General features: G+C 37.3%; 1 protein-coding gene across 9 annotated transcripts in view; it reads right to left on the minus strand.

The window, feature by feature from the left end:
* Positions 1-13,545, minus strand: part of RAD18 (RAD18 E3 ubiquitin protein ligase) — a 99,371-nt gene that overhangs the window by 25,458 nt on the left and 60,368 nt on the right. For 8 of the 9 annotated variants that reach the window (XM_032290547.1, XM_032290551.1, XM_032290548.1 and 5 more), the window contains 2 exons: positions 5,906-6,046; positions 2,310-2,463 (listed from right to left, as the gene is read on the minus strand). In XM_032290547.1, the coding sequence (XP_032146438.1) occupies positions 2,310-2,463; positions 5,906-6,046 (295 nt within the window). The remainder of the gene's footprint in view (positions 1-2,309; positions 2,464-5,905; positions 6,047-13,545) is intronic. The other variant, XM_032290555.1, reaches the window with a different exon arrangement.

Consider the following 13,545-nt stretch of genomic DNA (forward strand, 5'->3'; position numbering starts at 1 on the left):
ATTAGTGCTTACATTTTAAACAACTGTTTGATGGGTTGATCCCTGCTAAACTGCCGTGTCTAGAATAGTGCTAGAACACAGCACATATTTGTTGAATGGCTGAGTGCAATAGCATAATGTCAGACCCTGCTATTAACAGAGAACAAGGGTTAATCTAGCATCACTATACTTATGTTCAGTTGCTAACAAATTCTCACCTTATAATATAGCATAAGTATACCCCTATATGATTCCTATCAAGAAGAAATCATTAAAGATGAAAAAACTTAAAATCTTACCCAGAATCTTGGTCAGTAGAAAGACAAACAATGAGAAAAGGCTAATCCCTTAATGAAGTGGCAGCACAACAATATGTGACTGGGGACAAGTGTGAAAGCACTTTTCAATTCTTTCAGTGAGTAATGAGTTACAACAATCAGCCTTTGTATTAACCTATTTTAGTAAATTGACCCAGTAAGGTTTCCTCCATATTTCCTTTACCTTTTTTATTAAACCCTGAGACTGTCTACTATTTGCTCTCCTAGTTCCTGAGTCATGGTATTCCTAAAAGCAAGGCATTTTCCCATAGTCCTCTCATAGCTCAGTGATGCCAACAAGTCTGAATGAGGCCAAGACATCAACAAACTCACCCTATTTTCCATATTCTCAAAACCAGATAAAGACATCTAACTGCCTTGTGTTTCCCTTTCAGTTTCTGCCATTCCCAAATGTCCCAATTCATTATGGCATTCCGAAACATTCAAGCATCTAGTGACTATGGTTAAAATCTAACTCTTATTCCCTGACTCCAATTTTTTTTCTATATTCCTAGATTTGTGTTTAAAACAAACACTGCACACCGGACTTGCAGGAATGGCCTGATCTAGGATAACAAGTCACCCAACCATGTGTTTTACCCTCAGTCAACTAGAAATGCAATTTTTTTTGACCTTGAAAACCTTTGGACTGAGATGGGAAGATTTTTCCTTCCTAATACTTGACTCTAATTTGAAACTGTTTCCCAGGAATCCTACAAAAACAGTGGGTATACTCATAAAAGTTTATTCATCATTCCATTATTCAGATTAGAAATAGTTTATCATTCTAGAGCAGTGTTACCAATTTTTAAATAAACTAATATTAAAGATCAAATAATTTCCAAGAAACACTCACATTGACATACTACCATTTTAAATCAGTACAATTAATTCAGAAAGCAAAGCATACCTATCGGAATGAAATAAAGATAAGAAAAGTGGCCAGGCATGGTGGCTCATGCCTTTAATCCCAGCACTTTGGGAGGCCAAGGTGGGTGGATCACTTGAGGTCAGGAGTTCGAGACCACCCTGGCCAACATGGTGAAACCCCATCTCTATTAAACATACAAAAAAAAAAAAAAAAAAAGCCAGGTGTGGTCGAACAGGCCTATAATCCCAGCCATTTGGGAGGCTGAGGCAGGAGAATCACTTGAAGCAGTGAGGTGGAGGTTGTAGTGAGCCATGATCACACCACTGCACCCCAGGCTGGGTGACAGAGCAAGACACCATCTCAAAAAAAGAAAACAAAAGTATTCAATAGAAACAAAGGAAGAGCTTTACCATAGCATCAGGTATATAAATAGAACACTGGGGAATATGTAGCGATCTAACAGAAACTGAAGGGTCTGGTAAATTATGCTATAGACACATAACAGAATAGTGTACTCGTTAAAAAATAAGAATTATAACCATAGTTGGTGCAAAATAACTGTGGTTTCAATTACTTTTGCATCAACCTATAAAAATGTAATATTTATGACATAATAAGTGAAGAACCAGAACAAAAAATGGTATGTGTGTATGCATATGTGTGTATCAAATAAACCCTATATCATATTTTTAAAATATCCTTTCAAAATGATTAACTATCAAACTTCTCATTTTTAAAGCTTCCCCATCTATTCTATTTACTCAGTTAAATTTTTCATTTTTAACTCTCCTATGAACCATGTCTTTCTGATCATCTCTGTTTTCCAATACAGTTGTTTTTATCTCCTTCACTCATTGCCTTGATGCAAATTTCACTGCCTATCATGCTTTCTTTTCCAATGGTAGGAAAAATATCTATATAAAGGCTACAGAGACCAAAGTCACTCTATGATCCCTGTACTACCTTCCCAAATCCGGCCTTGCTATCACTGTGAAAATGACCCAGCAGTAAAATGGGACAGAAATGTAAGGCTGACACACCATACCATGCCTCAAAACTACTTCCTAATTATTTCTGCCTATCTGTCTATATGTGCATATGAAGTAGATATTTAAAATAATCAACTACGGCACGTTTGTTACCTATTGCATGAATCTGATTCTGGTGAAGAAAGAGCTTCTTGAATATCAGTACAACTAGAAGAATCCTCTTCTCTGTCAGGTTCTAATTTCTCTGGGGAGTCCAGCTTTGATTGAGAAAAGTGGTTTGTTACTGAGGTCATATTATCTTCCTGTCCTAAAAAGGAAAAAATAAATTTAAAAAAAAAATTTAAGAGTACCTTAAAATCTACAACTTCCATATGCCTATTACTTCTGCAACACTTAATACTGCCATTTGCACTTAGTAAAGTTGAAGTATATGTCACATTGATTCCAAAACTCCAGGGACAACCGGAAAGCAAGAATTAACAGTACAATGGTGCTATCTAATTATACTGTCCAGCCCATGCTTTTCCAAGATTAATTAATTTTAAAATAAAATTTATTTTAAAACCAGGAGCAGGAAGAATCTTGTCATTCTAATGAGGCGTCTATTAACACATTACTAAGGATAAACCAACATAAGAAGTATAACCAAGAAAAGACTACAGATTCAACTAATAAGACAACCACAATATTTGTCACTATTATATGACAGTGAATCTAACTGGACATTTTCCTAAACCTGTTAAATAGAATCTAATTATTCTTTATGGAAAAGGACAACTAATCAGACATAAGGAATATTTCCATTTGATCCAATACACATCACATTTCCAGGCATTCTTTGTCATATTCTCAGCTTTTGAGGTCTCTTATTGCAGATAAACTAAAGGCCCCAAAAAGCTGGAAGGATGCAGTGTTTACAAAAACATGGCATATGGAAATGGCCAATTTTCTACAAATATGAGTGAGGAGAATATCTGTGAAAGAGTCTTTAGTGGCGAGAATTCTCCCACTCATCATGAACTCTGCTGGGATTTTCATCTGTGCTATCTTTAACTTTCAGGAACTGAGGAGGTACTTCATGTGCAAGCTACACGTGCTAATAGTACAGAACTCCTTTCATGTGTTTCCTCACAGAAAAACGCAGTTTTCACACAGCACTTGTCAAGCACTTGTAGAGGCAAGTGGTCTTCAACAAAGCACACTAAAAATATAATTGTCAAGGTTTGGTTATACACCAAGAATTTATGGGGAAAGAACAGAACAAATTCTTCAAAAAACCTTGCCAAATTCATACAGTCAAAATTTTTTCAGAAATAGTTCTAAGTTTTTGTTACACTGGGAGAACAGCATACTACACAAGAGTATAATTCCTAAAAAAATATGTTCCTAATGTCATCTGGCTATCAATAAGCTATTAGTAGCAAAACAAAACAGCACCCTGTAATGTATATCTGGAAAAGGGAAGAAGAAGTTAGGCAGGATGACCATCCTGAACCTCTAGGAACTCCTCTTGTAAATAGATACCAGGATCACATTAAGAGGAGCCTATCACCCAGTCAACTCAGTTCACACGGGCACTATATTACTCAACTAGTGAGGAGCATGTAAGCAAGCTGGCAAGCCAGGGAACAAAAATTCAACTTAAAACAATCTTTTGATTTTGCACATTGTCTGTATTCTTCTCTTACTTCTTCCACTCTTACATAAACTTCTAGAAGATATATTCCCTCTTGGGGACAAACAGCATTCAATAATTTGTAGGCATAAAAAATCAGTTATCCTTCCTATCTGCTCTTAGATTCCAGAATGCTCTGATGATTCAACTTAAAACAATATTTTGGTTTTGCACACTGTCTGTATTCAATGGGAGAATAGCTACTACACAAGAGTATAATTCCTAAAAGTATGCTCCTAATGTTATCTGGCTATCAAGTCAAATAGAGCCCCAAGAGTGAGGCTCAAACATCAGAGTTCCCTAGAGACACACAACAAAAACAGGCTAAGTTTTCACTTGAGGGAATATGCAACTTGTTCACTTACATGAGCACTTCAATGTCTGTTCTAAAGAGGAACAATTACACTGGTTGTATGATGCTATACAAAATCCATCTGTTCAGTCAGTCTGTGTCTGTCTTCATCTCTCTCACATTCCTTACCCTCTCAAACACTTCATTCATGCACAGCAATCTAAAAGGAGCAATCACCTTTGAACCCCAGAAAAAGCAGTATTTATGTTCATAAATACATACAAGTCATCAATGATATTCAAGAGAGATTCAACTAATAAAAAAAAAGTTTTATTAATGGGAAATATTCAGTCAGGTTTTCTCAAGTGCTAAACTAGTCTCTAGAAACATCCTTTAACAATTGCATGAACAAGTTCGAGTTGTTCAAAGACCATGAGTTACATACTGAGGCAGCATTTTATGCACACACTGCTTATTAATTTAGTCACTAGGGAAATGCAAATCTATACCACAGTGACATACCACTTCACATGTACAATTTTTTAAAAATTTAAAAATCAGAAAATAACAAGTATTGATAAGGATGTAAAGAAATTGGAACCCTCAAGCATTGCTGTGGGAATATAAGATAATGCAGCCACTATGGATGATGATTCCTCAAAAGCTTAAACATAGAACCAGCATATGAATCAGAAATCCTACACTAAGGTATACACAAAGGAACTAAAAGCTGGAACTTAGATATTTGAGCACCAATGCTCACAGCAACATTATTGACAATAACCGAAAGGTGGAAATAACCATAACAGATAAATGGATAAATAAAATATGGCATATACATACTACAGAATACTGTTTAATCATAACAAGAAATGAAATTTTAAAATATGCTACAAAGTTGATGGACTCTGAAAACATTATGCTTAGAGAAAAAAGCCAAGACACAAAGACAAATATTGTACAATTCCATTTATATGAGGTACCTGGAATGGGCAAACTCACAGACACAAGAAGTGGAATTGTTATCACCAGGGCTATGAGGCAGAGGGGATGGGAGAGTTGCTATTTAATGAGTACAGAGTTTGTGCTCGGAATGATGAAAATGTTTTGGATACAGACAATGGTGATAGTTATACAATACTGTGAATGTATTTAATGCCAGTGACTTGTACGTTTATGAAGGGTTAAAAAGACAAACATTGTGTTATGTGTATTTTACCAAAATATAAAAAAAAAAAAATAAAGAATTTTCTTGCACACTTTCCCCCACTATGATTCTTTTCTGTTCACTGGTCCAAAGCCCAGGCAATAGAATTAGAATATTAATTTCAATTTTTAAAATGGGCCAAAGTTAAAGAATGTGCTCTGTATTAGCCTACCAGGTATATTAGCTTTAGATTCTTTGGCAAAACATTTCAACGAAAGTAAACGTTAGTGTTTTATCACAAAAATAATTCACTCTCTTTATAGAATCTCTCAGGATCTCCACCAATAAATTCTATACCTAGAAAACATCCTCTAGCTTAAATAACTAAGAAATGATTTATCATTACCTGAAAGGATGATAGACAAAAGAGATTGTTTCTTCAGGACATTCTTTCATTTTCCCCATGGTGATAAATCTAGTTTACAAACTGCTACATGAAGTTTGCCTAAAAATACTTTTTCTCATTTCAAAGAACTAAGAACTCCAAAGTAAATTTCTTTGGTTTAATTTTCTTTTCATATTAAAAGTAAATAATGAAATTCAACATATATCCGTTTTTAATTATAGTCTCTTACCCATGCATATAGAAGATAGCTTTTCTGTAGATTCATCTTCTTTTGTTATTGTCACTGTTTTTTGTGACATTCCAACAGTTTTCTTGTATCCTTTCCTAGCTTGATCCACCAGAAGCTGAAATTCACTCTGATGTTTTTTACCTGAAATTCAAAAGATCTTCTCAGTAAAGCTAGGACTATGAAAGTTAACCATCTACAACTGACAAACTGAGTATCAAGAGATGTTCAAGGGACAGGCGCGGTGGCTCATGCCTGTAATCCCAGCACTTTGGGAAGCGAAGTGGGTGGATCACTTGACAGGAGTTCAAGACCAGCATGGCCAACATGGTGAAGCCCCATTTTTGCTAAAAATACAAAAAAAAATTAGCCAGGTGTGGTATCACATGTCTGTAATCCCAGTTAGTTAGGAGGCTGAGGCACGAGAATCACTTGAACCTGAAAGGCAGAGGTTGCAGTGAGCCAAGATCGTGCCTCTACACTCCAGCCTGGGCGACAGAGCATGATTTCGTCTCAAAACGAAAACAAAAAACAGAGGTATACAAGCTTGCTCAAGAATAGCATCCTTAGGAATCACTTGCAATAAATTTAGAAGCTGCCAAGCATAAGAATACAAAAGGCTGCAGTGCTATGGAAGCTTCTTTTTATCTTTTCCCTTTCTCAAATACAAATATGGAAACATGATATTCCTAGTTTGCTACTCTAGGTTTCTTCCCAAACCCCATTCTCTAGAGAGGCTTTTACATAATAATAAGAGCATGAAAGATCCCCACTTTCTTTGTTCCCTGGCTTGCCAGCTTGCTTACATGCTCCTCACTAGTTGAGTAATGTAGTGCCCGTGTGAACCGAGTTGACTGGGTGATAGGCTCCTCTTAATGTGATCCTGGTATCTATTTACAAGAGGAGTTCCTAGAGGTTCAGGGTGGTCATCCACTTTCTTAAATATACATGTACACAAATGATACCATTCTAACTTCAAGACACAAGAGTACTAAAAATATTCACGGAATCTAAAATAGAAGCCTCTAGGAAAGTTGAATCATAATAACTAAGGATATCTACTCCAGCTCTGCTTTTTTACTTCTTCACATTTCTGGCCTGTTTCCCAGTATAGTCCCTTTAAGATTCTAAGACCTCTCCCAACCAATTCTACCTTATCTTAGGATATTATACTAACTCTAATCTTTATTTACTACAATTTTAACACCTTTGATATAAGTAAACCTGACCTCAAGATTATTAATGTGCCAATTTGTTCACTAAAGAGCAGCCAGTCATCATTACTGCATGAACTTTAAGGACATCTATCTGTGATTTTGAACCATGGTTCAAACAGCTGAGGGTGCAGTTTACTTATCCAGCAACGCTAAACACTTAGTCCACAATGCAAAGTAATGTCATAAATCCTGTAAAATTTTTAGAGAAAGCCATACTACAAATGGTTAAAACAAAATTTTGACACTGTTTTCATACAAAAACCAACAATGTACTTTTTATCACTTGGTTTCTTCCATTTTCCTCAGCACAACATTAAGGTGTAGGGAATATACTGGGCGTAGGGAAAAAATTGTGCTTCATTTGAACAATGGCACTGTCTATATCTACTCTCCCAGGATTCCGGCCATTCACTGGTATAACTGTATGTTGTAGATAACTGAGAGCAATGCAAAATAATTCTTGTCTATAGATAATGCAAAATTCTGTTGGGTGGAGGTTAATCGACTTCCCTACTCCAGTGTGGAAGAAGCCAGTTTTGCCCATTTACACATTCATTTCAATGTTCCTGATCTGTGTCATTATTCTTTGGATCCTTCTTTGATCACCTCATACTATCAGTCCTCTTTCTACTAATAATTTTAAATCTTTAATAAAAACACATGTTCATTTTACATCCATATGAGAATGTTACTTGTTTTTGAAAATTATCTTTTAACACAAGAAAACACTAAATTAAGATGCACAACAAGGAAGAAAATAGCTGGATTCCTATACGTGAATATTGACAGGTACAGCAAAGACATTCAGGAAAGAATGCTCCTAATTACTATATATTTATGTGTATGGTACATATATGAAAACTTCTAGTGAGACTAATGTGTTGGTGTGTAAAATGTCTGGTACATTTTAAATAAGAGACTAATTAAAATGTCAGCAAAAGAAATCTATGCTGGCTGTAAAGATTGCTGGAAAAAACTAACTCTTTAGAAACAAGTGAGACCCTATCTAGATATACAAGCTAGGTAATTTCTTTTAAGTCCTATTTCACTCTATGCGCTTGAGGATAATTTCTTTGGCTCCTTGGAATCAGTGGGCTAACACTACCGCCATCATTATGTAGTTTCTATTAGGTGAGGGTAACACAGTACTCTAGGATCTACATAATTTAGTTAAACCAGGTCTAAGCTACTTTCCTACTAAGGCCATGCCACTGTACACATAAAGACTGTAGATTTAAGAATTAGTTAAGAAATTTGCTAAAATAATCGCATTAACAGTTAAGGAGGCTTAATGACTTATTATCTTCTGAAGTAATAAAATCCCAGGTTTAAATGTAATTACCCGTCAGCTAGGCTGGAAACCAAAAGCAAATGGCAACTACTACTCTGGTTTTAGCCAGAGAATTCCTGTAACTCCTGCTCAGAAAATGAAATATGTCAACAGATCAAGACTAGTGACATTGTTCCCACTTAACCTCTTTACTTCATTTTAGTTTTGCCATTTGGCAAGTAGTGAAGAGTTTAAAATCTCAGTTCTGGTGGGTATATGTCCTGAAAGTATTTTTCTTTTTTTTTTTCTTTTGAGACAGAGCCTCACTCTATCACCAGGCTGGAGTGCAGTGGCGAAATCTCGGCTCACTGCAACCTCCACCTCCCGGGTTCAAGCAATCCTCCTGCCTCAGCTTCCTGAGTAGCTGGTACTACAGGTGCGAACCACCATGCCCAGGAAATTTTTTGTATTTTTAGTAGAGATGGGGTTTCACCGTGTTGGCCAGGATAGCCTCGATCTCTCAACCTCATGATCCGCCCACCTCAGCCTCCCAAAGTGCTGGGATTACAGGACTGAGTCACCATGCCTGGCCTGCCTCTTCAAAGTTTTAAGTGGCTTAGCTAGTTTTGGGAATGTCCATGACTAGGTACAAGTTCAGTCAACTCATTTTCTTACAGATTTTAAATACTTGAATCATACCATCTTTTGTACCTCTCCAAGTTTAAATGTAATCTTTTTTAGTATCAAGTCAAGGCCTTCACTCCCTGATCACTTTAACTACTCTTCTTCAGACCAGCCCTTACAGTCAGGAGTGTCTCTGGGTCTGCCCAAGAATGCAGAACCCAGTAGTACAAAAGACTAAAAGGATCTCTCAAGAGTGGAACAGACACATACCCTTCTACAGTGATGCCACTGAGATACTTACTCGTCTACTTTAATCAAGAAATGAGTTTGGAGTCAGTGTTTTCCAAAGTAAAATCCCATATTTTTTTCACCATGACATCACCTATGATAGCCAGGCAGTTAAACATGGATGAAGGGTTTAACAGTTATGGCTAACGTTCACTACATTATTCTATTCATCTAGCCCTGAACTGACTAGTGACACTTGAATTTCATGATCATTCTCAAATGGGCATTCAGTACTGCTAAACAACTCTTCCACCTTTCTCTAGTAAAGTTTGCTTTACTATTCTCCAAAATGTCTGTCTCACACTTCTTCTCTTCATTCAAATATTCAACACTCCCCATGTGGCCCCTTCTTAGTTGGCCTCACACTACTTTGAAAAATACAGAATCACTCTAACAGAAACTCTGTCATCTTCCAACCACCAGTATACCTTGTCTGTGCACTTATGACCTGCTTCCCTTGTTCTTACCATGAAACAATTGTCCTTACTATAATTAAAAGCTAACACCTAACTTATGCTCAGGATTCCATCATGAAGCTGTGAATAGGGAGACTGTGCCTTCAAACCTAGAGTGTGAATTATGAAAACAACTCAGTAAATCTAGAACCAGCATTTTTTTCTTAACTAAATAAAGAGAATAGAATGCAGCGTGTTAAAGATGGAAAAGGTAAAAACTATTTTGTGAAACATTTGTTTCAGTCATGTGCATGTATATAAAATGTTAGTAGTAGTTAGTAGTGATATAAAATGTATCTCTCACTGTGGGTTGTAGTCAAAAAGGTCAGAAAGCCAGAGTTAAGTATCTCCCAATTTAAAAAACAAACTTAAAAAAACAAGCAAACAAAACCCTCACTTTACCCAACACCTACCTCCAGCTATGACCCTATTTTTCTGTTCTCCTTAACACAGTAAAACCTCCCCAAAGCTTCGTCTACCTTAATGGTCTCATTTCCTCACCTCCAACTTGGTCTCAATCAACTCTAAGCACTTCTGACCTCTCTAATCAGACTGGTCTCCTCAAGGTTTGCTGCTTCCAAGCTGTGAAAGTCCTGTTCCCTTCTAGTTCTGTGAAATGTAATTTGCCCAGTCACAGCAACATTTAGCCTAAGTCATGATTTGTTTTCTCTCTATCTCAGAGATCACAGTCCTATGCTACCTGTTTCCCATTATCTGAAAAACCATTAAACATTCACCTGGTTTTCTAGGTTTTTTTTTTTTTTTTTTTTTTTTTTTCAATGGAGGTGAGTAAAGGTAGTCTCTGTTATTCCATCTGGGCTAATAGAAATCTCCATTTTTATTTTTTGGCGAGGGGGAAATTTTTTTTTATTCAAAATACGTTATCTATGCTAACATGTAATGGGTTTATTGTTAATATTTTTGAAATAGCTTGGCTTTAATTTCTTCTTTGACCTATGGGTTATTTTGAAATGGATTATTTAATTTCCAAATATTTGGTGACTTTCCCAAGGGCTTTGTTACTGATTTCTAATTTAATTTCATTGTGGTCAGAGAACATATTTTGCATGCCAAATGAATACTCAAGGTGAACTCTCTGCAGATCACTGAATTTTTCCTTCCAGTACTCTGTCCTGCAAACTCTAACTCCTTTAGTTCCTCTGATCTCTCAGTTCTTTCTCCTTAGTCTTCAGGCTCTGCCTGGAATACACACTTGCCCATACTACCAGGACACTCTATGATAAGGCTGTTCACATTTTTTGCTTATCTCTTAAGGATCCCTGTCCTTTGGTGCCCAATGGCCAGTATCTTGAAAACTGCTATTTCATATGTTTTACACATTCATTTTGCTTGTTTTGGGTAGAAAAGTAAATGAAGTTATTCCATGGCTGGAAACAGATGTCCTATAAGTTTAATTGATAATGTGATACATATCGATAGATATGACCCATATAAACAAAAAATTCTTGTCATACAGAATCGCTGGGCTCCTGGCTAAACTCCACCCTTAAGCCTAGAACCTTGGCCCTAAGTGAAAACAGCTGACCCTGTTCCTCCACCCAAATATTGCCCTTTTTGGTCTGCCACACCCCCTATACTATGGCCATAAAAACACTTCAGCTGGCCGAGCAACACAAGTGGGTGATGCAAGCAGTCAGGGATGCAAGCTGCTGAACGTCGGAGGCTATGGACGGATACAGCTAACATCAGACGGTGCAGCGTCAGGGAAAGATTAACTTCTCCCACCATCCCGTTTCCAACTCCCATCCACTGAGAGCCATCACCCAGTAAAATCCTCCACATACACTACCGTTCAATCCATTTGTGCAACCTCATTTTTCTAAGACGCCAGACGAGAAACAGTGTGCTGAAAGGGCAAAGGCTTGGACACTGCTACGGGGCCTGCACAGAGCCTGCTCCCACCAGAGAGGAGCGACCAGCCAGTTCCAGCATTCATTCCCTCTTGCACAGAGTGTCCAGCAGTGGGCTGAGTGAAAGGAACAACCAGTTCCTGCCCACAAAGGGGGTCAAGGGAACTAACCCACTCATAAGGGGGCTCATCCAGGATATGACAAAGGGTGAGTTAAAATGTGGAATTGTTCGATCTGTCTCTTGTCTCTTCTCCTGCCACCTCTCTCTTTCCTTTGGGTAAAAGGAATGTTGGCTCTATTTCCCTTCATTGAGGTCTAGTTGGTCTGAACTGGGATAGAGATACAGTGATCAAAGGAACCCATTTCCAGAGAGCAAGAGGCTTTCCCTGAGGCCCCCAACCCACCCTCAACATTCACTTTAAGTTTTTTTTCTTTTCTAAGCGAGAGTTTTTTTCATACCTCAGGACTCTGCTTATGATAGGGAAACGACAGAGGAGCTACCCCTGAGGTCATTAGGACGAGCCCTAATCCAATATGACTGATATGTTTATAAAAGGGGGAAATGTGGACACAGAGACACACATAGAGGGAAGATGATGTCAAGAGACATAGGGAGAAGATGGCCATCTACAGCCAAGGAGAGAGGCCTCTTCCTGCATGGCCCTGAGAAGCTTGGGACACCTTGATCTTGGACTTCTAGCTTCCAGAACTGTGAGACAATAAATTTGTCATTTAAGTCATGCAGTCTGTGTGCAGTACTTTGTTATGGCAGCCCTAGCACACTAATAAAAACATGTAATTAGAAATAATAAATTAATTAACTGCACAATCAATAGTGATTATGAACATTTTATCAAGAAGTTAAAACTTTCTTATATTCTTCCCTGCTTTATTTTTTCACTTATCACTTTCTAAAATACTGGTAAGATACAAACTTCAACAGAGTAGGCTTTTTGCCTGTCTTGTTCATTCTGTATCCCCAGCTCATAGCACAGTGTCTGGCACATACTAAATACTCAAAAAATGTGTGATAGCTGAATGAATGGAATAGTACTATGAAAAAACACAAGATAATGTAAGTACATATAAAAGAAAATCTTACCTTGCCTGAGAGATCACAAAGGGTTTCCCAGGGAAACTACAATTGAGCTGACTGAGAATAGGGAGTATAGATAGGGGTTAGAGGCAATTAGAGAAAGAGATAGTTCCGGACAAAATGAGAAGAGGGTAACAAATGCCCTAAAGCAGTGAAGAACTTGGTAAAAAAGGTAAAAGATAGCCAGGCTGACTGGAATACAAGGAGTAAGGGGAAGAGAGGAGGCAAGGCTAGAGAGGTAAGCAGGTCTAAGTACAGGAATGAACAGACTTTATAAACTCTAGCTTAAGAGAAATAGAAAGCCACTGAAGAGTTTTTTATATTGGCAGGGGGCCAGCAAGGCAGAAATGGCATGAAGTGAAGACTCAGCAGTTTCGGAAGACAGTTTTGGCTTCTGAGTATTAGGAAGGGGCAAGAGTAGATGGGGGGTGACTAGAAAGCAAAGTGATACATAAGAAGTGTATGGACTCAGGATATTTAGAAGATAGAGGCTGACAGAATTTGATGGTGAACTGAACATGGGCAGATCAAGAAAGAAAAAAAAAGTCACAAATGAAAGATAAAGAATCAAAATTGCAAGCTAGTTATTAGCAACAGTGCTGGAAAGTAAAAAACAATGGAAGAATACTTTTGAAAATTTGGAGAAAGGTATCTTTCCAACCTAAAGTTCTATAAACAGCCAAATTATTAATCAATAATAAAGGTGTTTTTCCAGTTATGCATGGAATTTTATATATCTCAAGAAATATTCCTCTATACCATGGCTCTCCAATCTTTTGGCTTCCCTGGGCCACATTGTCTTGGGCCACAAATAAAATACAC

The sequence above is a fragment of the Sapajus apella genome, unplaced genomic scaffold (assembly GCF_009761245.1).
Source record: "Sapajus apella isolate SASKATOON/1434 unplaced genomic scaffold, GSC_monkey_1.0 scaffold23, whole genome shotgun sequence".
In the NCBI taxonomy this organism is placed as follows: Eukaryota; Metazoa; Chordata; class Mammalia; order Primates; family Cebidae; genus Sapajus; species Sapajus apella.